Source organism: Canis lupus, chromosome 23 (genome assembly GCF_003254725.2).
Source record: "Canis lupus dingo isolate Sandy chromosome 23, ASM325472v2, whole genome shotgun sequence".
Classification (NCBI taxonomy): domain Eukaryota; kingdom Metazoa; phylum Chordata; class Mammalia; order Carnivora; family Canidae; genus Canis; species Canis lupus.
The window spans coordinates 25,461,819-25,487,917 of record NC_064265.1 but is presented as its reverse complement, the minus strand read 5'-3'; the positions used below and the strand labels follow the sequence as shown (position 1 = coordinate 25,487,917).

The 26,099-nt window shown below is 34.3% G+C and overlaps 1 protein-coding gene and 1 pseudogene across 19 annotated transcripts in view; both read right to left on the bottom strand.

Moving 5' to 3' along the window:
• Window positions 1-26,099, bottom strand: part of TBC1D5 (TBC1 domain family member 5) — a 544,381-nt gene that overhangs the window by 263,983 nt on the left and 254,299 nt on the right. For 17 of the 19 annotated variants that reach the window (XM_049100069.1, XM_049100071.1, XM_049100072.1 and 14 more), the window contains one exon: window positions 18-84. In XM_049100069.1, coding sequence (XP_048956026.1) covers window positions 18-84 — 67 coding nt within the window. Of the gene's footprint in view, window positions 1-17; window positions 85-19,903; window positions 20,134-26,099 lie in introns of those variants that run through there. The other 2 variants (XM_049100080.1, XM_049100081.1) reach the window with 2 other exon arrangements.
• On the bottom strand, window positions 5,296-6,889 carry LOC112661023 (protein-L-histidine N-pros-methyltransferase-like; annotated as a pseudogene).

The window sequence follows — 26,099 nt, the reverse complement described above, 5'->3', positions numbered from 1 at the left end:
ATGTATTCATCACCTACCTATAGGAATTAAAAGTCCCATCAGAATCTAAAGTAGAACTTCTTCTTCCATTTTTATTTGAATCTCCTGGAAAAAAAAATTAAAAAATGCTGAAATAAGGAAGATTATGAAATTGAATGTTTTAGTTGAAAAGCTTCTGTGTGACAGCTCTATGAAGTATACTGAGTCCAAAAGCACTATCCCTAACCCCCAAATATGTCTTGTAATCAGAGTACAGACCTCTTTTTTAGGCAAAAAACTCATTTTAATGCTAAAATATAAACCAATATCACCACTCCTAGCTTGTATAGAAATATTATCAAAGTAACTGTTAACAGAACAAATGAAACATTACAGACATTTTATTATGAATCACAAACAAAATCAAAATTTATAAACCATTTAATCATACACCATTTTTATAAGCAAAGGACAACTCTTTGTTAGTGACCAAGTCATCTGCCATACCACTGGTACAGTAAAAAGAAAACAACAGAAAGGGGACCTGGAATGATCTCCAGTCCCCAGCTCTCTATGGTCTAGGAATATAGTAAGCAGAGAGGTAAAAGGGAAAGCAGGCTTGGGAGGTGGTGAATGCATCCTAACAAATCTTTAATACACCTTAATACCCTTCTTAAAACTTTATGTTTTAACTGTGGGCAAAAGTTCAGCAGTTTGAAAATGAAAAGAACAACATGAAAGATATTTCTGTATTGTATGGTAATACTAAACATTTGGGGGGGGAATCAATTTAAGAAACTGTTATATTCATAGTATCAGACTTAGAACAAATTAATACCTATCTGTTTAAAAATCATGGAATAAAAATAAATGTGCTAAAGAAGTTTAAAAAATGCTTACCAATGCCACAATATAAAATATTCATGCTTATTGATAGAAATTTAATTTTAGTAGTTAAGTTTTAAAATATATTCTTCAAAATATAGTTTTTATGAAACCACTGTATACTACTATTAAATAGACCATTTATTCTTAGAACAAGTTAAAAAGACTAGATTCTGATTACACTTTATATTCCAAATTCTTGTAATATAACTTTCAAACATCAGGTTATATTCATTTTTATGATATTTAAAGCTTAATAATTTAATGATTTATCCATTTATACTTTTCATCCACTTTGAACAATCTTAGGTGCCACTGGAGATCATCACAGTGGTCCTGGTTAAGTCAAATAGTAATTACAGAGCTTTCACTTTAAAGATGAGATTATTTTTAATTATTGAGTATGGTACTTAAGGTACCATACTTATATAATTATGCTACTCATTAAATGGTTATTGAAAGCTGAAATGTAATTTTAATGACAGCTACCTATTTTTCTTTGCACATTTTATAGTTGACAGATTAGTCAAGAATGTTGGTTCTTTTCAACATCTTTACAGCTGTGCTGAAGTGTTTAGGAGGACAAGAACTGGGCTGAGTCCACTTACTTTTAACTCTATTTTTCCGCTTTCAGGTTTTTTTTTTTTTTTTCATTAAACGTGCTTTCAGGTTTTTTTTTCCATTAAACAAAAATCCTAAAATGGATTACAGCATTCAAAACTATTGCCAAATTTTATAGAAGAAAATTATTCAAAAACATTTAAATGTTTAAGATCAATTTAGCTGGGTATATTTTGTTAATTCTTTGAAAACACAGATACTATAAGATTACTCATGCAACATATATTTTCTTTAAAAAATTAATGGTATTGTAATAAATAAACTAAAAGGATTTAAAGAAAATTATTCGGTTTCTTGCTAAATGAAAATTTCCTACAACACATGTTATTTAACAGCTTGCAGACATTTCCTGTGAAACATTCTATAATCAGCATAAAATAAGTACTATATCATACATTAAAATACGAGCCTTCTTTCTCTAAAACTGAAGATTACAATTACTTAACCACATAAGATCTCACCAACAGAATATTTCTTTTCTTCTGATATTTACCAGATCAAATATAAAATCCTTCAAATAATTAAGAGACTTTCCATTTTTTAAACTAGGTTTTGCTATCATAACATAAAGGCGTTCTTCATCTTATATCTGTTTAAAAATGAGCATACCACAATAAATGTAACCTTCAAAGGATGGGAATAAGGGGGAAAAAAAGCAGTTTTTCTTTCTTGAAAACATACCAAATAAGGAGTACAATTGTTTTCCTAAAAAGTATTAAAGATTTCAGAGTTTGCTATATGGGGAAAAGGCAATAAAGTTTTGAAGCGGGAAAAACTGCTTTGTTCCTTCAATCCTCTAGTTGAAATTAATTATAGCAAATGTTTATGAAAACATCTGTTCCTTACAGTTATAAATTCTTAATTTTAGTATGGACGATTCCAGATTCTTATTTTGAGAGGAAATTGCTGAAAATTGAAAGATTTATAAAAGAACAGGCAGAATTTGTAATTCTGGAAAACTGTACATATAGTGTGTATATCCTGCAGAGATCTTCATTTGTGTGAGACATTTGGAGGGGCTTGAAACTAGTAACCAGGAGAAATGAAAGAGAGGCTGCTCTTTGATTTAATAAAGTGTTTACAATAAAAACGTTATTTATAATAAAAGGAAACATCAACTAAGAATTATAAATAAATGCTACTTTACTATTAATCTAATTTGGAATTAAGTATAATAAACTAAGTATTAATTTTATCAGAGATTTTAATAAGTCTAATGCCAATACAATCATAGGAAGATAATGTGTGGTGTTCCCCAAAAATAACAACAGAGGGTGCAAGAGAGTTTAACATGATGTCTTTAGTTGCTGTTCTGATTCTGGAACTAAGTTGTCAGGTAGCCATGACTGTAACAAGGTCGTTTTCAGATCTCTCCCTCCTTCTTCACTTTCCTCTATCAATCTCTCTCTTTCTCTCCGTCTCTCTCTCTCTCTCTCTCACACACACACACACACAAACATAAGTACATTATTAATCTTGCACAAAGACCTTTAAATAATCACGTGTTTTAAGATAACATTACCTTTCACTTGACTGAAAAGTAACTTCATAAATTTTTAAAATATAATTGTAAAAGTATTTCAATACTTAATGTAAATTAATCAATAAAATAATCTAGATATATTTACAGAGGAAATTTTAATAAATGCATATAGTATATACAATATGTAACATACATATTATATGTCATTATGTATATGTATATTGAACAACATACAATTACAGGAATATTTCATCAACTTTTGTTGATGAAAAGTACAATGTGAAATTTACATAACAGATTTCTCATTGGTATATAACTTTGTAAAAAGAATTCCTAGCACTGAAAATTAAAATACGTTGGCTGATTTGAAAAATATACACTTGTAGTTACATTATTTTAAATGAGGATAGAAAAAGCATTTATTTTCCATTAGTAATTTCTAACATATATGTATCTAACTTATTAAGCAAATAATATGTGTAATGGTTGCTTAAATCTCAAAACAAGATAAATTAAATTCCAGATTATTTAACTTACTGCAGTCATATTTAGCTGAGGGCATTTATAGTATCTATCTGTGTACTGCTGAAATCATGCTAAATGAAGGTTTATAATAGATTTCTATAGTGCTTTTCATGCACAAACATCTTCTTGAAAGTAGAACTAGAGATTTTAAACTAGGTTAGGTTAAAAACAACCAAAATAATGCTATAAATAAACACATCTACTCAATTGAGCCCTCAGTTTATATCTAAACAATGTCACAAGTTTTAGAAGATCACGTCATACAAGGTATGAATTCTAAAAAGTATTACATAATTAAAAAAAATAAGATTTATCTCTAATTTGTTAGAGAAATGTCATCAAGTATGTGCAACGAATATTTAATAGTAAGAGGGTTAAAAAAGATTTGCTTTAAACTAAGTTGAAAACAAAGCTATGAGTTTCCACATTTAGTTATGATAGGATAATAAGCCATAAATAGTATAGAGACCTAAAATCTTTTCTTTTTAAATGAACATTATGACTGAAATGTTTTTTATTAAATTTAAAATCCCATTCAAAGAAAATGATTCAAAAAAATCAATGAATTAAGTATATTCATGTGTTGACATATGGCAAGGTAAAGTATAATGATTCATCATTGTCTATAAAGTCAGTAACCACTAAGGACATTATCTCAACAGAGAGACAATAGTCTCTCTAAGCTAATTTATGTTAAAAATCTAAGACCACCCATTGGGTCTAAGATCCAGTGCTCAAGTAAATACAAAAAAATTATTTATTCAATAATATTCCATTTTCTCTATTATTATTATCTACATTCTAATGATTTAATGGCCATATTTAATTCTCTATGTATTTAAAATTATTTTTCATTTCCAAATTTTTTTTTTTTTTTTTTTTTTTTTTATGATAGTCACACAGAGAGAGAGAAAGAGGCAGAGACACAGGCAGAGAGAGAAGCAGGCTCCATGCACCGGGAGCCCGACGTGGGATTCGATCCCGGGTCTGCAGGATCGCGCCCTGGGCCAAAGGCAGGTGCCAAACTGCTGCGCCACCCAGGGATCCCCAAAATTTTTTTTAATTTTTTTTTTTTAAGATTTCATTTATTTATTCAAGAGAGGCACAGAGAGAGAGAGGCAGAGAGATAGGGAGAGGGAGAAGCAGGATCCATGTAGGGAGCCTGATGTGGCACTGGATCTCCAGACTCCAGGATCACACCCCAGGCCAAAGGCAGATGCTCAACCACTGAGCCACCCAGGCATCCCATCCAAAAATGATTAAAAACATTTTTTTTAATATTAAGGATTTTATTTATTTATTCATGAGAAATAGAGAGAGGCAGAGACATAGGCAGAGGGGGAAGCAGGCTCCATGTAGGAAGCCGCATGTGGGACTCGATCCCAGGACTCCGGGATCACGCCCTGAGCCGAAGGCAGACACTCAACCACTAAGCCACTTAGGCGTCCCTAAAAACATTTTTTGAATAATGGCAAAAAGAATTTCTATAAGTAAGAGTGTCAGTGGTTTTACCTTATAACCAAATGTTTGCAAGTGAATGGACAGCTTTATTGCCAGTCTTCCTTTTATTAAAAACAATGCAGGGACATCTGGGTTGCTCAGCAGTTTAGCACCTGCCTTCAGCCCAGGGCATGATCCAGGAGTCCCCGGATTGAGTCCCGCATCAGTCCTGCATGGACCTCTGTGCACGGAGCCTGCTTCTCCCTCTGCCTGTGCCTCTGCCTCTTTCTCTCTCTGTTCTCACATGAATAAAATAAAATAAAATAAAATAAAATAAAATAAAATAAAATAAAATAAAATAACTTTTTTAAAAAATGCATATTTATTGGTTCCATGTGAAGCTGTGAATATTGCTTTGACTGGGAATGAGTTCTTACTGCAATTAAGTATAAAAAATATCTTCCATAACTGAAGTGTGACCTGTATTACTGAGAAAAGAGTTGATAAAATTCCTCGAAGAGTTGGATTTTTGGTTTTTAAAAACATTCCTTTTATATACTACAAAGAAGTAATTCGTACTTTGGTTATTTAAACCACTGCATGGTATTTATAATGGCAGTTCCCAAAGGGTCCTCCCTTCACATAATCATAAACACAGACCCTCTTCTGGAGTGTACATTCTTGGGGTGGGCCTGAAGACTTGGGCTTCCATGTGTTTATATCGATTTGAAAACAAAGCATTATCCAGAAAGTAGTAGTCATTATACATGTCACCTTCACACAAGTATGGCAGTCTGGTTAAAGCTCTGGTAATAAAACCAGCCTTTCTGAAAACTTCAGGCAGACTATTCACTTGTTCTTCCCAATTCTGTCCCTTGATTTTTAAAATTTCTGATGGTTTCCCACTTGCTACTTATGTTTTCCACATAGGGATGAAAGGGTAAAGCCAGAGCAAGGATGACTCTGCCTCTTGTTGGCTCCAAGACACTTCTGATATCTTTTAACAAAGGCTGGGGCTAATCACAGCTGTCGAGCAAATTAAAGCAATTGACATCATACTGGAATCCTGTATTCTGCTATTCATTTATACCAAGCACATTATATTTCTTCTTCTGAAGCTGCCATATCATATTTTCAGAGAGCTCCATAAATTTCTTCAAAATGAGAGTTCATGATTTTTGTGACTTCTCCATCTCCAGCACCTAAATCTATGAGACTGGATTAATTTTTTGCAGTCTTCAAAACTGATCTGGTGAAAATGCAAACACTGAGCCTCTTCTTTGCAACCCAGTGATAGATATTGTAGACATAAACAGACTAAAAACAGGTGACACTAAAGAGTGATATAATCGGACAAAGAGACAGTCCAATTTCTCAATGCTGTTAAGAAGATCGTATTCCTTAAGGTACCTCTGAACAAAGAGAGCCTGGAGAGATTCACATTTCTCTCTATTGCACACCAACCACTGGCGGTTCTCCTTTCTGTTGGCCTCGGCCTCTGCCAGCCTGTAAAGGCTACTTTTCATGTTCACATACAGGGAGTGGATGAGCAGGCTCCTCAGCATCCACATCCTCCAAGCCAGCTAAACAGACACTAGGCTCAGGCAAAGCGAGCCCACAAATAGTCTCACCAAGCGCCCTGGCCACTTAGATCACTACCAGTGTTTGTGGCGTGGAAGGGGAGGTGCCACCACCCAGACTAGAGCTACTGTACCCAAGTTGCCCATCCAGCCCCTTCAGGGCCAAAGTGGGGGTCAAACTTATTATTTAGGTAATGTAAAATCAGATATAAAAACAAATACAGAAACTTTTAAATAAATAATATTTCAAATGAGTAATTTTAAGAAGATAATATTTTTGTTATTCCTGTATCATTAATAGAGTAATTTTCAAAAAGAAAGCAGAGTGACATCAGTGGAGTGGCAGAATATACAACTCTAAATTCTCATCCTCCCAAAAAAACTCTGGAAAACAAGCAGTAACTGTCAAAACCGACATTGCAATGATTCTGGAAAACAATCCAAGATTTATGAAAACCAAATGAACAATGAATGAGAAAGAGATTTCTTGAAAGCGCTGTGGCATTTTTACTTGCCCTTAGCCTACCAACTCCTTGGTACAGCAGCAGTCTTGAAGAGGGATGCAGTTCCCAGTGTGGGAGACCAGTACGAGGTTCTTGAGGGAGTAGAGCAGATCATATTTGCAAAATATTATGTAATTCTGTTTTAACTTGTTTAGGAGCTACCTGAAGGACTGACACAAAACAATCTCTTTTTTGTCTAACTTGAAAAAAGCAGTGGGATTGCTCTTGAACACACTGCAAGCTGAATTAAGAAGAAGCAGATACCTAGGGCAAAAGATTATAACTGAAACATTAAAGAGATTACCTAATGGGCAGCCTAGGTGGCTCAGTGGTTTAGCACTGCCTTCAGCCCAGGCGGTGATCCTGGAGACCCAGAATCGAGTCCTACGTGGGCCCCCTGCATGGAGCCTGCTTTTCCCTCTGCCTGTGTCTCTACCTGTGTGTGTGTGTGTGTGTGTGTGTGTGTCTGTCTGTGTCTCTCATGAATAAATAAAATCTTAAAAAAAAAAAAAAATCACCTAAGACCTGGCAGTAAGAGTTGGTGAGAGAGTTTCCTTGGTAAATTAGGACATTCAAAAGCACCCAAGTATATAGGAAAATATATATGCCCAGCACAAGCAGGAGACCAAAATCCTACACCTGAAACTTGTCACTAAGATGAATGCAACCCTGGCTAAATGATGAAGGATCGCTGTAGCACAGAACCAATCTGCAAAGAAGAGAGGTTTTGGTTTTTTGTTTGGTTCCTATTCGTTTTTTAGCTCCTGGCTTTCAAAAAATTATCTGTCAAAACTCTAGCTGAACACAAACTAAGAAATAAAGATTTCAGTGACTACATATGCGAAAGAATAAATCTCTGCAAAAATAAAAAATAGGGTGGGAAATAACAGAATATAGAAAATAGCAAATATCAGGAGAATCTAAATTTCAAGAGTTACCAAATTATAATATTCAAATACCCAGTCGTCAACAACAAAGAAAAACACATAGCATTAAAAAGGGGGGGGAGGGAAGGAAGCCAGGCTCAACAAAAAAAAGTAAAATAAATTGATTAAAACTATCATTCAGAAAGCTAGAAATTGAATTTATCTGAAAAAGATTTTGACAAAACTGTCTTAAAAGATGTTTGAAGCACAAAAAAAACACAGACAAAAAAAGAAAGGAACTCTTATAAATGAATGATTAAGCAAAATGAGATTATCAATAAAGGAAAAAAAGGGATGATTTTGGGGGCTGAAAAATAAAATACCTAAAATGAAAAAGTCACTAACTAGAGTGGTTCAATAACAGGTAGGAACCTCATTTTTATCTTTGATGAAAGACAAAAATCTACAAATCCAGGAAGCTTAAAGAACTCTTGGTATAATTAACACAGACACACATATAAAGAAACATAAAAAGCAAATTGCTAAAGACAAGGAGAGACTCCTCAAAGAAGCAACAAAGAATATGTCACATCACAGATTCCTCAGTAAAATTAATAGATGATTTCTTATCATAAAACATGCAGGCCAATTGACAGTGGGATGATGTATATTTAAAATACTTAAAGAAAATACTGTCCAAAAAAATTTTATATCTAGCAAAACAGATAGTGGGTTTCCTGGGTCACTCAGTCAGGTAAGTGTCTGACTCTTGATTTCAGCTCAAGTGTCAATCTCAGGGTTGTGAGTTTAAGCCCCATATTGGTACTCAAAAAAAAAAAAAAAAAAGTAATGAGAAGTTAAGACATTCCCAGAAACACAAAGCAGAGGAGTCCAATACCACTACACATAACTTGAAATAAAAGCTAATGGCAATCCTTCAGATTGAAGGGACAACAGATAGTAACTGAAAGCTGTGGGAAGAAAAAGATCTCTGATAAAGGTAAATACATTACTATATACAAAGCCAGTATTACCGTATTTAAGGTTTGCATTGCCAAACTTAATTTCCTATAAGATACAAAACAAATGCATAAAAAATTATATATCTATGCTACAGAGCAAAAGTGTGTAAAAATGTAACTTATAACAATATAAAAAGGGAAGAAGAACACTTCCATAAAAGACAGAGGAGTAGGAGGAACTTAAGCTCACCTTGTCCCATGGATACAACTATGTAGCATGCACATCAGTGTAATTGACCCAGAAAATGAACTGAAGGCTGGTAGAATAAAATCTACAACTAAATGTAAAGAGAAGGCAACATCAAAGAGGGTAGGAGGGCAAAGACACTGTGAGGAGCTAAACCCCAAGGGTCTGGCCACCAAAGATAGAGAGTCATGGGCACAATGAGGGAGGAGAAACAGCATGCCATACCAGGGAGCCTGCAAGAGAAAGACCACTCCCTAATATTTGCTTTGAAAACCAGAGGGGCTAAATTTCATTGGTTCTTATAACTAGTGGGATGTAAAGCCTAGAACATTAAAAATTAGTAGGTTCAGTTCTGTGAGAGCCCGGAGGGTAATAGGAAACTGAGTCTTTGCCATTAAAGAGAGAACACAAGAAACAGCTGGTAGAAATATAGCATAAAATAAGCAGTTTGAAAAATGCTCATGGCATACGGGAAGGAGAATTATTTACTAATCTCAGAGTTTACTGAGTGACTTCTCCAGGAGCAAAGGAACAGGCAGGCACCATTTTCCTCATCTATCACCTAGCATAAACACAGGTCAACCTGCAGAAACCAGTGCAGTGCCTGCATTCACTACCTTGCTGCATACACCACACCCTGTCCCCTCAGCTGAGCCTACCTCAAGCCTGGTGCTGCAGGGCCCCTCCTCCAGAAGACCTGCAAAATCTTGCCAGCACTGCATCTTCCAACTGCACACTTTGTGGGGTCATGGTCCTAGAGGCAGTGACTGGTCACCTGCCATGGAGGACACCAGCACATTATTAAAACTGTACCACTTGCCTACATGCACTTTACAGAGCAGCCCTGGCTACCCCCAATATCCACAGTGACTATGTGTCCCCTGTGGAAGAAAAGGACCAGCACTATCTTGTGAAAAGTGCAACCCCCATCCACATCTTCCAAGAGCAAGAGATATAGCTGATTTTCCTAACACCGAGAAGCAGAGAGTTAGACAATGTGAGGAGACAGAGAAGTATGTCCCAAATGAAAGACCACAACAAAAATCACAGCAAGAGACCTATGTGAAACAGAGATAATGAATATGCCAAATAAAGAACTTAAAGTAATGATCATAAAGATACTCACTGGACATAACAGTGGAAGACATCAGTGAGACCTTTTTTTTTTTAGATTTTTTTATTATTATTTATTTATTTATGAGAGATAGAGAGAGGCAGAGGGAGAAGCAGGTTCTATGCAGGGAGCCCAACATGGGACTCGATCCCGGGTCTCCAGGATCACACCCTGGGCCAAAGGCAGGTACTAAACCGCTAAGCCACCTGGGAATCCCCATCAGTGAGACCCTTAACAAAGAGATGAAGAAGAATCTATCAGAGATAAATAACTCAGTAACTGAAATTAAAAATATACTAGATGAAATAAATAGCAAACTGGAGGAAGCATTACTCTGTCCTCAGTGACCTGGAGGACAGAGTAATGAGAAGCAATCAAGCTGAACAGGACAGAGAAAAATGATTTAAAAAATGAAAACAGAATTAGGAAATTCGATCCATCAAGCATTCACATTATAGGGATCCCAGAAAAAGAAGAGAGAGAAAAGGGAACCAAAACTTTATCTGAAAGAATAATAACTAAAAACTTCCTGAATCTGGGGAAGGAAACAAAATCATATCCAATTTGCACAGAGATTCTCCCAACAAAATCACCCAAAGAGGGCCACACCAAAATACATATTAATTAAAATGGCAAAAAGCAGTGATAAAGAATTTTGAAAGCAGCAAGAGAAAAGAAAAAGTCACATAAAAGGGAAACCCCATAATGATACAGGTGGATTTTTCAACAGAAACTCTGTAGGACAGAAGAGAGTGGCATGATATATTGAAAGCGCTGAAAGGAAAAAATCTGCAGCTGAGAATAATCTATCCAGCAAGTATCATTCAGAATAGAAGGAGAGATAGAGAGTTCCCCAGACAAACAACAGCTATAGAAGTTCATAATCAGCCTAGAAATGTTAACGGGGACTCTGAATAGAAAAGAAAGAATATAAGTAAAAAAAAGTAGAAAGCACACAAACATTAAAAATAAATCAAGGGATTCACAAAATAAAAAGACACGAAGTATGAAACTACATACCTAAAGTATGGGGGAAAAGGAGTAAATAATAGGTGAAAGTTAAGTGACTTCCAACTTGACACAGACTGCTATATGCAGAAAATGTTATCTGCAAATGTAATTGTACCTACAAATAAAAAACCAACAATATATGCGCAAAAAATAAAGAGAAAGGAATCCAAGTATATCACTAAAGAAAACAGAGAACATACACAAACACACACAAAGGGTGTGAAAAGAAAGCTCGAGTAAAAATACTTATATTGAACAAAATTAACTTTAAAACAAAGACTAGTAAGAGACAAGGAAGGACACTATATAATCATTAAAGGGACATTCCAACAAGACAACATAACCTATATATGTGTGTGTGTGTGTGTATACACACACACACACACACACACACCTAACATGGAAGCTCCCAAATGCATAAAATAGTTAATAAAATATATAAACGAACTAATCAGTAATAATAACAATAATAAAATGGGACTTTAACACCCCACTTACATCAACGAATAAATCACCCAATCAGAAAATCCACAAGGGGGATGCCTGGGTGGCTCAGCAGTTGAGCGCCTGCCTTTGCCTCAAGGTGTGATCCTGGATTCCCAGGTTCAAGTCCCACATCAGGCTCCTTGCACGCAGCCTGCTTCTCTGTCTGCCTGTATCTCTGCCTCTCTCTCTCTCTCTCTCTCGAATAAATAAATAAAATCTTTAAAAAGGAAAAAAAAAAAAAAGAAAAGAAAGAAAGAAAATCCATAAGGAAACAATGGCTTTGAATGACACACTGGACCAGATGGATTTAATATATATTCAGAACATCCCATCCTAACATAGCAGAATATACATTCTTTCAAGTGCGCTCAGAACATTCTCCAGAATGGATCACATATTAGGTCAGAAAACGAGTCTCAACAATTTCAAAAAGATTGAAGTTAATACCATACATCTTTTCTGACACAACACTATGAAAGCAGAAATCAGGCACCAGGAAAATCTGGAAAGAGTACAAATACAGGCAGGTTAAATAACATGCTACTTAATAATGAATGGGTCAACTGAGAAATAAAAGAGTAAATTAAAAAAAATACATGGAGACAAATGAAAATGAAAACACACAATTCAAAACCCTTGGGATGCAACAAAAGTGGTTCTATGAGGAAAGTTTATAGCAGTATAGGCCTACCTCAAGAAGCAAGAAAAATCTCAAATAAACTACCTAAGCTTGCACCTAGGGAAGGCAGAAAAAGACCAAACAAGACCCAAATCCAGCAGAAGAAAGGAAATAATAAACATTAGAGCAGAAATAAATGATACAGACACTAAAAGGATAGAAGTGATCAATAAAACCAGGAAGTGATCTTTGAAAAGACAGACAAAATGGATAAACCTCTACGTAGACTCATAAAAAAAAAAAAAATCAACAAAGAAAAAAACCATAAAGAGAGATAGGATTCAAACAAACAAAACCAGAAATGAGAAAGGAGAAATAACTGACCCCACAAAAAATACAAAAGACGGTAAGAGACTATTATGAAAAATGATATGCCAATGTACTGGAAAACCTAGAATATATGGGAAATTTCTAGAAACATATAACCTATCAAAACCGAAGCAGGAAAAAAAAAATAAAAAATTTGAACAGATCAATTACCAGCAATGAAATTGAATCAGTAATCAAAAAAATTTCTCAACAAAATGTCCAGGACCAGACAACTTCACAAGTGAATTCTAATCCCACCAAACATTTAAGAAGAGTTAATGCCTATTCTTCTCAAACTTTTCCAAAAGAAAGAGAAGAGGAAAGAAAATTGCCAAGTTCATTCTATGAGGCCAACATTATCTTGATACCAAAACAGGACAGAGACACAACAACAACAAAAAACTACAGGCCAACATCTCTAATTAACACAGATGCAAAAATCCTCAACAAAACATTAGCAAACTGAATTCAACAATACATTAAAAAAAAAAAAAAAAAAAACGGTCCATCACAATCAAATGAGATTTACTCCTGGGATGCAAGGGTCTATCAATATTTGCAAATAAATGTGATATATCACATCAATAAGAGAAAGGATAAAAGCCATATGATCATTTCAATAGATGGAGAAAACGCATTTGACAAAGTACAACCACCATTCATGATAAAAACCCTCAATAAAGTAGGTTTAGAGGGAACATACCTCAACATAATAAAAGCTGTATATTAAAAAAAAAAAAACACAGAGAAAGAACATCAGACTCAATGGTGAAAAACTGAGAGCTTTCCTCTAAAGTGAAGAAGAAAAGAATGTCCACTTTCATCACTTGTATTCAATGTAGTACTGAAAGACCTAGCAACAGCAATCAGAAAAACAAAAGAATAAAAGGCATACAAATTGATAAGGAAGAAGTAAAATTTTCAGTATTTCAGATGACATACTATATAAAGAAAACCCTGAAGACTCCACCAAAAAAACTTGCTAGAAACAATAGGAATGAATAATAATTCAATAATAGAATTACTGAATTCAGTAAAGTTGTAGGATAAAAAAAATCTATGTGCACAAATCTCTTGAACTTCTATACACTGATAATGAGGCAGCAGAGAAATTAGAAAAATAATCCCATTAAGAACTACACCAGGGATCCCTGGGTGGCGCAGCGGTTTAGCGCCTGCCTTTGGCCCAGGGCGTGATCCTGGAGTCTCGGGATCGAATCCCACATCGGGCTCCTGGTGCATGGAGCCTGCTTCTCCCTCTGCCTATGTCTCTGCCTCTCTCTCTCTCTGTGTGACTATCATAAATAAAAAAAAAAAAAAAAAAAAAAAGAACTGCACCAAAAAGAATAAAATACCTTGGAATAAAATGAACCAAAGGGGCGAAAGGCCTGTGCTCTAAAACTATAAAACATTGATGAAAGAAACTGAAGATGACACAAAGAAACAGAAAGACCTTCCATGTTCATGGGTTAAAAGAACAAATATTGTTAAAATGTCCAAAACAATCTACACATGTAATGCAATCCCTATCAAAATACCAACAGCATTTTGCACAGATCTAAAACAATCCTAAAATGTGTATGGAACCATAAAAAACCCCAAATAGCCAAAGTAATCTTGAAAAAAGAAAAACAAAACTGGAGGTATCACAATTCCAGACTTCACAATTATATTACAAAGCTGAAATAATCAAAACAGTATGGTACTGGCACAGTTCCATTGACCTATAGATCAATGGAACAGAAAAAAAAGAGTACAGAAATAAATCCACCATTATAGTTCAATAAATTTCAGCAAAGCATGAAAAAATATTTGATGGGAAAAAGTCTCTTCAACAAATGGTGCTGGGAACACTGGACAGCAACATGCAAAAGAATAAAACTGGCCCACTTTCTTACACCATACACAAAAATAAATCCAAAGTGGATTAAAGACTTAAATGTGAAACAGGAAACCATTAAAATCCCAGAAGAGAGCACAGGCAGTAATTTTTCCGGCAATGACTATAACAACATTCTAGGTATGTCTCCTGAAGCAAGGGAAACATATGCAAAAATAAACTATTGGGACTATACCAAAATAAACAGCTTCTGCACAGCAAATGAAACAACCAACAAAACTAAAAGACAACTTACTAAATGGGAGAATATATTTACAAATGATACATCCAATAAAGGGTCAGCATTCAAAATATATAAATAACAAAAACTCAACACCCAAAAAACAAATAATCCAATTTTAAAATGGGCAAAAGATATGAATAGACATTTCTCCAAAGAAGACATACAAATAGCTAACAGACACATGAAACAATGCTCACACTCATCATCAGAGAAAAGTATATCAAAACAAGAGTGAGAATATTACCTCTTATCAATAGTGAGATATTACCTCTTATCTGTTAGAATGGCTAAAGTAAAAAACACCATAAAAAAGTGCTATTCGCAAGGAAATGGAGAAAAAAAGAATCCTCATGCACTGTTGGTGGGAATGTAAACTGGTATAGGCACTGTGGAAAACAGTATGGAGGTTCCTCAAAAAATTAAACATAGAATTTAACATATGATCCAGTAATTCCACTACTAGGTGTTTACCCAAAGAATGCAAAAATACTAATTCAAAAGGATACATGTACCCCCCATGTTTATTACAGCAACATTTGTAATAGCCAATTTATGGAAGCAACCTAAATGTCCATCAACAGATGAATGGGTAAAGAACATGCTGGGTATGTATGTGTGTATATGTTTATGCATACATACACACCATGGAATATTATTCAGCCATAAAAAGGAATGAAATCTTGCCATTTGCAATGACATGGTTGGAGCTAGAGAGTATAATGCTAAGCAAAAGGAAATCAGTCATAGAAAAATAAATGCCAATAATTTCACTCCCATGTGAAATTTAAGAAACAGAAGAGCAAAGGTCAAAAAACAGAGAGGAAACCAAGAAACAGACTGTTACCTAGAGAGAACAAACTGATTGTTACCAGAGGAGAAGTGGGTGGGAGGATGGGTGAAATAGGGGAAGGGGACTAAGGGGATTTGGAGTACACTTATCTTGAGGACCAATTAAATACATGGAATTCCTGAATCACTAAACCGTACGCCTGAAACAAATCTAACACGGTATGTTAACTACACTGGAATTAAAATTCTTAAAAAAAAACATAAAATAAAAAAGGGAAAAAAGACAGGGCTAAATAGCAGATATTTTGTATGCTATGAAGTTTTGGTATCAACTTGAAGTAGACTGTCATAAAGATGTTAAATATAATTCCTATGGTAACCACAGAGACCATATCTTAAAAAAAAATTACACAAAGGGAATGAGAAGGCATTCAAACAATCATTACCAAAAAAATAAATAAGTAAATAAATAAACACAAGAAAAAGCAGTAATGGAGGGAAGGAGAGTGAGGAAGGGTAAAAAAACATAAGTAACACAATAACAAAATAGCAGAAGTACTGTTTTATCAGCAGTTACTTTAAATTTAACTGTATTAAAGTTTCCAATCAAAGGCAGAGAGATTACCAGAAAGGATTAAAATAATTGCATCACTATATGTTGTCCATAAGATCCAAATCGTAAGATTCAAAAACACAAAAAATTGAAAGTCAAAGGGTAGAAAAAGATATCCTATGTAAAAAAAAAAAAAAAAAAAAAAAAAGAGAGAGAGAGAGAGAGAGAGAGATACTGTGGCTATAATGATAACAGACAAAATAGAATTTGTCAAAAACTGTTACAAGAGATAAAGAAGGATATTATTTATACACTGATAAAAGGGTCAATTAATCAAGAAGATAAACATTTATGCACCAAACAAAATACAACATGAAAATATATGAAACAAACGATTAACAGAATTGAAGGGAGAAACAGACACTTCTACAATAATAGTGGAAGACTTCAATTCACCATTTTCACTAATGGAAAGAACATCTAGACAGAAGATCAATAAAAAAATAGAGAACTTGAATAGCAATGTAAACCAACTAGACCTAATAGACATCTGTAACACTGTACTTGACAACAACAAGATACACAATCTTCTCAAGTACATGCTCCAGGAGAGGCCATATGTTAAGTCAGAAAACAAGTCTCAGTATATAAAAAGACTAAAATCATGTATATCTACTCTGAATTTACAGGAGTAAAGCTAGAAGTCAATTACAGAAGGAAAATCGGGAAATTTTTCAAGTATAAATGAAAATACGTGTGTCTACAGATGGAGAAAAGACAGATAAGTATGTGGGTGGAGTCTACATAAACAAGGTAGTTTTAACTTCTAAGGGGAAAAAACATACTACCGATGACCTCTGGTTAAATTTTAAAGTAACTTCCAGGAAAAAAAAACATTTGCTGAACTGGTAAAATTAAATTGCCATACTCAATAGTTTAATGAAGTTTTAAAGTAGAGGCATCATGACTAAACGTCTCAAGCAAGACAAACCTGAGTATATGTTATTTAACATTCAGTATCTCAGCTTCTTTTTTTTTTTTTTAATATTTTTTTTTATTTATTTATGACAGTCACACAGAGAGAGAGAGAGAGGCAGAGACACAGGCAGAGGGAGAAGCAGGCTCCATGCACCGGGAGCCTGACGTGGGATTCGATCCCGGGTCTCCAGGATCGCGCCCTGGGCCAAAGGCAGGCGCCAAACCTCTGCGCCACCCAGGGATCCCTCTCAGCTTCTTTGTTTGGAAAATGGGAAAGTAACAGTTTCTATCACAAACTGTAGTTACAGGGATTAAATAAGATACCTTTAAGTCAATGTAATTCCTCAATGAATGTTAGCTATGATTTTTCTGAACATATCAATGTATTTAACATACTGGATCCAGTGGAGGAATAAAATTAAAAGGCTATTCTATATAAAAGAAATAAAATTATTTATAACTTAAATAACTAAAAATTATAATCCTTCTAGTCATTAAAAAGCATTATTCTGGGCACCTGGGTGGCTCAGCTGGTTAAGCATCTGCCTTCGGCTCATGATAGCTGTGTTCTGCCTGCCACCTCCAGTCATGATCCTGGAGTCTCAGGATAGAGTATGGGATCTGCTGCTTCCTCTCCCTCTGCCCCTTCCCCTGCTCATGCTCTCTCTAATAAATAAAATCTTTTTTAAAAAGCATTATTTCTGATAAACTTTTTAATTAACAAAAATTTATTTATCTGTGCAAGTTCTGTGGTATTCTTCTAATATCCTTCCTGATGATGATTATCATACCAAATATTGAATATGATATGAGAGTAGAAAAAAAATCACAAAATTAAATTACAGCCTTGAAATACAAAGCCACCTAATGCACGAGCTTAATGTTTCTTGAGACTGACAAAATATAGACAGATAAAGAACTAGAACTATAGTCAATCTAGTAATAAACTAAAACTATACCATATAGGATAGTTTACAATATTACCTATGCACCAGAATAAAACAAGCCTTAAGAATTATTAATGACTCTGAAAGTGAATGAAAACAAGGTCTAATTAGATAGTTACAAGTGTAACTATCTAATAGTTAACTATCTAATAGTTAATTTCTATTTATTATGATTCTTATTTCTGGGCATATTGTTATTTCAAACCCAGGCATTCCATAGATTCAAAGCTGCTTGATGTCTGGGGGGGGCGGGGAGGAGCAGACCAGGAATTAATCAGGTAAAAAGATTTCCAATGGACAATTAATCCCTCTAGATCCTAGCATCCATATCTATTAAAAATGAGGTAGGACCAGTTCAGTCTAAACTCATGAACATGATGATCAACCAAGAAGTCACCTGTGACAAGTAAGTAAAAAGAGAGAGAGTGTGCACACATGTGTGTGGTGTGTTCGAGAGAGAGCAAAGGTGAGGTGAGAGAACCACGGTAGGTCTAGGATTCTCTACTTATAAATGGTTTTCTAGATTATTTTGGTGATCCAAAATAAAGACTTTTTTTTAGTCCAAAATAATAAGCTTCTACTGTGCTAAAAGTGAGTCTCTTGTTGTAGAAGGCAACTTAACTTGCTCCAAACAGGGAGATTATTGAATATCTTATGTGTCACCATTTACTGTGGACTATCATAAGCACATGCTTCAACCTCATTTTCCAGCAGTAGTAGTGGGTTGCATTGAGTTATGTCAACTCTGTACATTGTCCTATTATGACCTTTAGCATGTAGTGATTATTGGTGGAAGGGTGCAGACTGGAGGTGGCAGGCAAAACACAGCTATCATTAGCCGGTATGGTCCTCCTGCAGACCACATGGACTTCAAAAGCACCTTCCTAAGGCGTTACACAATGCCAATATTGTAATTTAGATAAGTACAAAGCATATATATACTAAGTAGATCAACAACAAATTTGAGAAGAGCTTCTTCAGAAGTAAATGTATTAAAAAAGAACATTTGAAAATATTTCTTTAAACCTATAGAGAATTAGGTCAAGGATGATTATTATGTAATTTGCCCATTGCTATATTTTTTCTTAACAAAAATTCAAATAACAATTTGGTTTAAACTCTAGCTGAAATTCTTAGTTTTGCTACTAATCTTAACAAATGTTTTAATGAAATGCCTCCAACAAAACAAAACAAAACACAAAAGTTTTTCAAAGAAAATCTGATACTTAGGTAACTCTACCCGAGATGTTAAATTATGTTAAGTGCCTAATATAATAAAAGTAATATATAAATTGTTGCTAAATAAAAGAGTATATCTAGTACTGAAATCCTATTTCAGTTTCTATAAATCTTTCAAATAATAACTTCAAAATAGTAATTCTTCTTTTTCTTCAAGGTTTAAAATAAGGAAATACCTTTCTCTACAGAACAGGTTCCTTTGGGCACTTCCCATTTTCATTATTGATTATAATCAGTGCTAGATACTTGAATACCTAGTAAGTGGAAGACACCTCATAAAATGTAAAGATACCCATTTACCAAAAGTGATTAACTAAGCTATTATTAAATATAACCTTTTTGTATGAAAAATTAAAGTGAGATCTATTTGAGGGATATAAATTACCATCCATGAACCAGAGTAAATAATCCTATATGTCTTAAACGACAGCTAACTGAACAAGTTCATATATCAAAGATCTACTTTAAAAGTATAATGGGCATTTTAACTATGAATCCCAAAGCACTGATGAAGAACCGATGGTAAATACTCTCAAACTTATCTTTATTCTTACAAATGATTTACTCAACTAAATCACATTAAAATAAGAATAATCTAGGGGCACCTGGGTGGCTCTGTCCATTAAGCATCTGCATTCTGCTCAGGTCAGGATCTCAGGGTCCTGGGATCCAGCTCTCCTTGGGCTCTCTCTGCTCAGCAGGAAGTCTTCTTCTTTCTCTCCCTGTCCCTCCCCCACACTCATGCTTTCTCTCTGTTTCAAATAAATACAATCTTTATTAAAAAGCATTAAAAATACAGTAATCTAAAATCCTCAAGCAACGATATCAAAAAATTTTTAATATTCACCATTTCCTTTAAAGAATTCAAAACATTAACTGATCCTTAAAAATGTTTGATACATTAAAGAACTGTTTAAAAACTATCTGTTTTTTAAAGAGGAAGTATAAATCCATAAGCTGACTTCTATTTACCATTTTATGATAAAGTATATTAGTGGAAATGATTTTTAAACCTGATAATAACTAAAAATATGTAAAAGAAAAAATAACTTCTCCTTCAAATTTGCTGAGAAATGTGTAATGTACAAAATTCAACTATCCTTTTAAAGAATAAAAAATATTATTCAAAGTAGTTATTTATTGAGCATTTTATCCAAACATGTTTAATTATCTAGAAAAATTGAAAACAAATTCTCATTAATAAATGGATTTATTTGAATGATTCAAACTTCTATTCATGCACCTGGATCATGTGATGATAGCTTTTTTACTTATTCTTTCAACAATTATGTATTAAGTATGTCCTATATTTTAGCCTAGTAGCAAGCAAAGTTCAAAACCCATCTCTGACTTCCTTAAGTTTGTTGAAAGTTTGGCAGAGGAAAGAGAAAGTCAAAGCAACATACAATGACAGCTTTGAAAAATGTTATAGAAAAGTTACACACCCTACTATACAGTAACATATGAGAAGGGAGAGGCCACTGACCAAAAAGAGCATGAAGAACACCACTAGAGAGCATGTGCCAGGATTCTGTGAAGGTCTTGTCAAAGATTTGGGTCAAGATGAATAGGAAGGCAGTGAAAGAAATGTTTTAAGGAGAAGCAGAATATGATCAAGTTTGCATATTCTTTAAAAAGATCCCTCACTTGAATTTGAGGGTGAAGGAATTTGAGGGTGACTATAGGGATAAGAGTAGAAGAAAGAATACTGAATAAAAGCCCTTGTAATCTAAGGCAAAAAAATGGGGATAAAACAGTCATATTGTTCATATCATTCTCATACCATCTTAGGAATGGAAACTCTCCATTTTTAAAACTTGTTAATATTATTTACTGAGAACTTACTATGTGCCAGACAGTTTTAGGACATGGAAATACTATAGTTAACAAAACAGACTGAAGTGTGGGGATGGGGGGAATGCAGGAGAAAACACAAGAAAATAAATTCTTAACAGATAAGTTCACATAATTATAAAAGCTGTAAAGAAAATACAGCAGAATAATGCGATATTCAGTGACTGGAGCAGGATGCTCTCTGCAGGGAGAGGAATATCTGATCTGAAATTCTAGTAACAAGAAAAAAAATAGCCATTTAAACAACAATGGCAAATGACAACAAACAAATTGCAAAAATTAGCCATTTAAACATCAATGGCAAAATTAGTCATTTAAACATATAACATGCAAAGGCCCTAGAACAGAAGCTGGCATTTTAAAAAGAAGAAAAAAAAAAAGCAAGCAAGCCAAGATGTCTCAAAGGCTAGGAATACAGTTATGTAAGATGGGGGTCTCTGTGAGAAGAAGCAGCCTTTGAACAGGGAGGAAGTCTAGATTTTATAAGTACCGAAGCTACCATAAATTTTAAAACGACGAAAAAGATCTATTTTATGTTTGAAAGATGATTCTAGCTGCTGTGTGAACACTGGATTGAAAGTGGGGGACAAGAAGCTAAGAGATCAGTTAGGATCTGTTATCATAGGATAACCTGATAAAATGGGCAGAGACAACTACATACTTATCCTAAGATATTTTTTCTAAGATATTTTAAATGAGGATTTGAAATTTGAAATCTTCTGAAATTATTTGAAATTATTTCTACAATGGAAAAGTAAATAACTGTGTTAATACTTTATTTTTGTATACAATGAAGAATTATCTTAATTTTATTAATAATTTTATTTATTTTTTACAAACTGCTTTCTATATAGATCACAAATTAATTTAGTTTCTAAATAAGACTGACATCTGGCCACACACATACACACAAAACAAAAACAGAAGAAACGGGGATCCCCGGGTGGCTCAGCGTTTAGCGCTTGCCTTCAGCCCAGGGCGTGATCCTGGGGACCGGGGATTGAATCCAATGTCGGGCTCCCGGCATGGAGCCTGCTTCTCCCTCTGCCTGTGTCCCTGCCTCTCTCTCTCATGAATAAATAAATAAAACCTTAAAAAAAAAAAAAGAAGAAGAAACAGTAAAATAGCAACTTCTACATTATTAGTAGGATTTCCAAACCCATCCAACATGGAAAACCAGTGCAATCCTCTCTCCCCTCCCTCTTTACAACTGAAAACTCCAGGCAAAGGATTAAAAGCAACTTCTTGAGGACTCTGAAATGTAAATAATAGCAGGCATACCAGACAAGCACTCAAAGACACAGTGGTGGAGAGTGTTTGGAGTATTTTTCTCCTTTACCTCCCAGCTTTGAGCTCAGGTCAGGCTGAACCTAAGAACTAAATAAATAGCATGCACTGAAAGCAAAAATTCCAATCCTGTTTTTCTGCGACTAGGAGAATAATCCTCTTTTCTTTTACTATTTCTTTACTTCTCATCTTGCAACAAGGCCAGGCCTAATTATAGAACTACACTGACACAGTGGGTGGGTGGTAGTAGTGATGGGAGCACATAAAACCCTGAGGAATAAAGCTATCTTTTCAGATAGAATACTAGAAAGGAAGTCCCTATTATGTGAACAGTGAGGAAACTCCATTACTTTTTTTCTTTTCTCATTCTCTCATCATTTTGCCACAAAAGTGGGCCCATTAGTATAGAACTATATGATAGCATAGAAGCAAAAACTCTGATAGAACAAGCCAGACAGTGTGGGGTTATCCTGGAGAAGAATACCCTAGATCAGGGGATTCTCTAATTCTTTACATGAACTGACACAAATCCGAGGTTCCCCCCCCTAAGTTGTATATGCTCAAAACATACCCAAAGCAGTACAGCAAAAGCTCTGAAAATTAACCTGACATAAACTACCGCTGTGAAAATTAACCTATGACATAAACTACCAACAAAGTCCCAGACTAAACCCTGAGAGGTTACAGGCAAGCTGGACTCAAAAAAGTAAAGAATTTGAAAGCGAACTGACACTGAAACCACCATCACCACTCAGAAGGTTAGGCCAAAATTGTAATATAAACCTAATTGTGGTGTCTGCCTGGGATTGGGAGGGGGAGGGCTAGAGAGGAAAGAAAAATGGAGGGAAAAAGGAGAAAGGAAACCAAAGAAAAAATTTCAGATTTAACAAGATCTGGAGTTTTGAAACCAAATATTCAGAATGTTCATGATACAATCTAAAATTACTTGATATATCAAGAACATGGAAAATCTAGCCAACTTTCAAGGCACAATACAATCAATTCTGAGATGATGGAGATGTTGGTATCAACGAAGATTTAAAGAACTTACTATACAACTTTCTGCCATGAAGCACACTTTTGAAAGACATGTTCATAGTAAAAAAATAATTTAAGAAACTATTAAAAAGAATCAAATTAAAATTTTAAAACTATAAAGTACAGTGTATTTGAAATTTTTTTAAAAAAAAGCAATAGATGGATTCAAAATTAACATGGAGTTGACAGAGGAACAAATCAATCAACTAAAAAAGAGATCAAAAGAAGTTATCCAGCCTGAAGAACAGAGTAAGATTAAGGAATTAAAATGGAGAGAACCTCAAAGAACCACGGGAAAATATAAAGCCCCTAGTAAGTCTTCAAAATTCAAACTTTTTAAAAAACATTATCAGTATGACATTACATAAATCATCAATATCTTTACAGTTGTATTCAAATATAGTTTCAGCATAAAGAATAAATGTAAAGATTATCTAAATGAAAAATGAGATTACAACACAATGTGAAAATTAATCTTTCCATTCTAGCATGTATTTTCTTTCATTTCTTAGATATATTTTTTCATTAAAAATACATATACATTAAAAACTTGCACATATGAAAGAAATATTAAGATAAAAACTAGCAAAAAAGAAATTTTTGAAAAAGAAGAAGGAAAGAAAAAAGAAAGGAAAAACACCTATTATATAATTACATGGTGGAAAATATTTGTTTTTCCTATAAAAGTGAAATTACACACTACATATACAATTTTGTGTTCTATTATTTCATATATTAAAAGTGTAAGCACTTCTCTCCTGTTATTTTAAAATTTTATTTACAAAAATTTTAAATGACTGCATAATAATCAATGAATGTTCTATAATTTAACCATTTTTATCAGTGGATATTTCTGCGTTTAAAATAGTTACCTGTTCTTAGTACACTAAGATAAATATCTTTGCGCAAAAATCTTTCCTTGGCTGCCTTAAGAAATTAAATTGGATGGTGGGAAAGTACTAACAAAATTTCAAAGTTAATACAAATTGATTAAAAAAAATCACAAAAATCATATATGATTATTATGGAAAACTTTAAAATGCAGATTCAAGGAAGAAAAGAGGCCACCCACAGTTTTACCCATTAATATTTGACAGATTTGCTCAAATTTTTAATGCAATTCACTATGTAGACTAAAATTTGAAAACAATTTACAGTTTAATAGTATTATTAAACAATCTTGACTGGCTACACAGAATTTTAAACAATAGTTGATCTTCACAGCATAATTATAAACCCAATATATTCCTACTGCTGTTCTCCCTGGAGCACATATATAGAACTGTCCATGTGAGGAGTAACTTGATGCAAGTCAATGTCTTGAGAAGAATATTTGCATTTTGTGACTCTGTATTCAAATATTACAGAGTACTGACTGTGGCCCCAAATCTATTTTCTCCTTTTTGTGGGGCATATGGCAACCCAGCTACAGACTACATTGCCAGCTCCATTATGCCTAGATGTAGCCCTGTAGGCACAAGTGCTTAAAAACAAAATTCTGATGTCTTGTATTAATTTCCTTTCTTTCTCATAGACTAGAACAATGGCTAAAGCAGGCCCAAAGAGTAGCTATGAACAAAAAGACAGAAAATGGTGGTGATATGGAAAAACTGAAGCCCTTATACATTGCTACTAGTAATATAAAATAGTGCAGCCCTTTTGGAAAACAGTATGCCTATTTATTTAAAAGTTAAACGTAAGTTTACCATTAAGACCCAGCAATTACACTCTAAGAATCTACCAAAGAGAAATGAATATAATACATGGGTATTCGGGATCCCTGGGTGGCGCAGCGGTTTAGCACCTGCCTTTAGCCCAGGGCTCGATCCTGGAGACCCGGGATCGAATCCCACGTCAGGCTCCCGGTGCATGGGGCCTGCTTCTCCCTCTGCCTATGTCTCTGCCTCTCTCTCTCTCTCTATCATAAATAAATAAAAATTAAAAAAAAAAAAAGAATACATGGGTATTCACAAAGATCTGAGTTCAAATGTTTATAACAACATTTTTAAAATAGTCCCAAACTGGAAACATTACAAATACCCATTAACCACTGAATAAACAGAAAGTGGTATATCCATACAATGGAATACTATTCAGCAATAAAAGAAAGAACCTGGTGCTACTATATGCTACAACATGGCCAAATCTCAAAAAACATTAGCTAAGTGAAATAAGCCAAACAAAATTAGATGTAATGTCTCTTTGAAGTCTACTTAGTCTGAAATTAAAGTTGCCTAGCTTTCTTGTTAGGCGTTTTCATGACGACTCTTTCTCTACATTCTTTAGTTTTGACCTAAGTAATTTTAGTTTTCTATTGTTACTATAACAAACCATCACAAGCTTAGAAGCTTAAAACAACATAAATATATTATCTCACAGTTCTATAGGTTGGAATTCTAATATGGGTCTCAATGGGCTAAAATTAAGGTTGGGAAGGGCTGTGTACCTTATTGGCAGCCCTTGGGAAAATCTGTTCCTTGCTCATTCACAGTCATTCAAATAAGTCAGTTTCTTAAGAACTGAGGTCCCCAATTCCTTAGGAACTGTGAGTAGAGAGTTGTTGCCAGCTTCTAGAGGCCACCCAAATTCCTTGTCTTTCTCCATCTTCAAAGCCAAATCAAT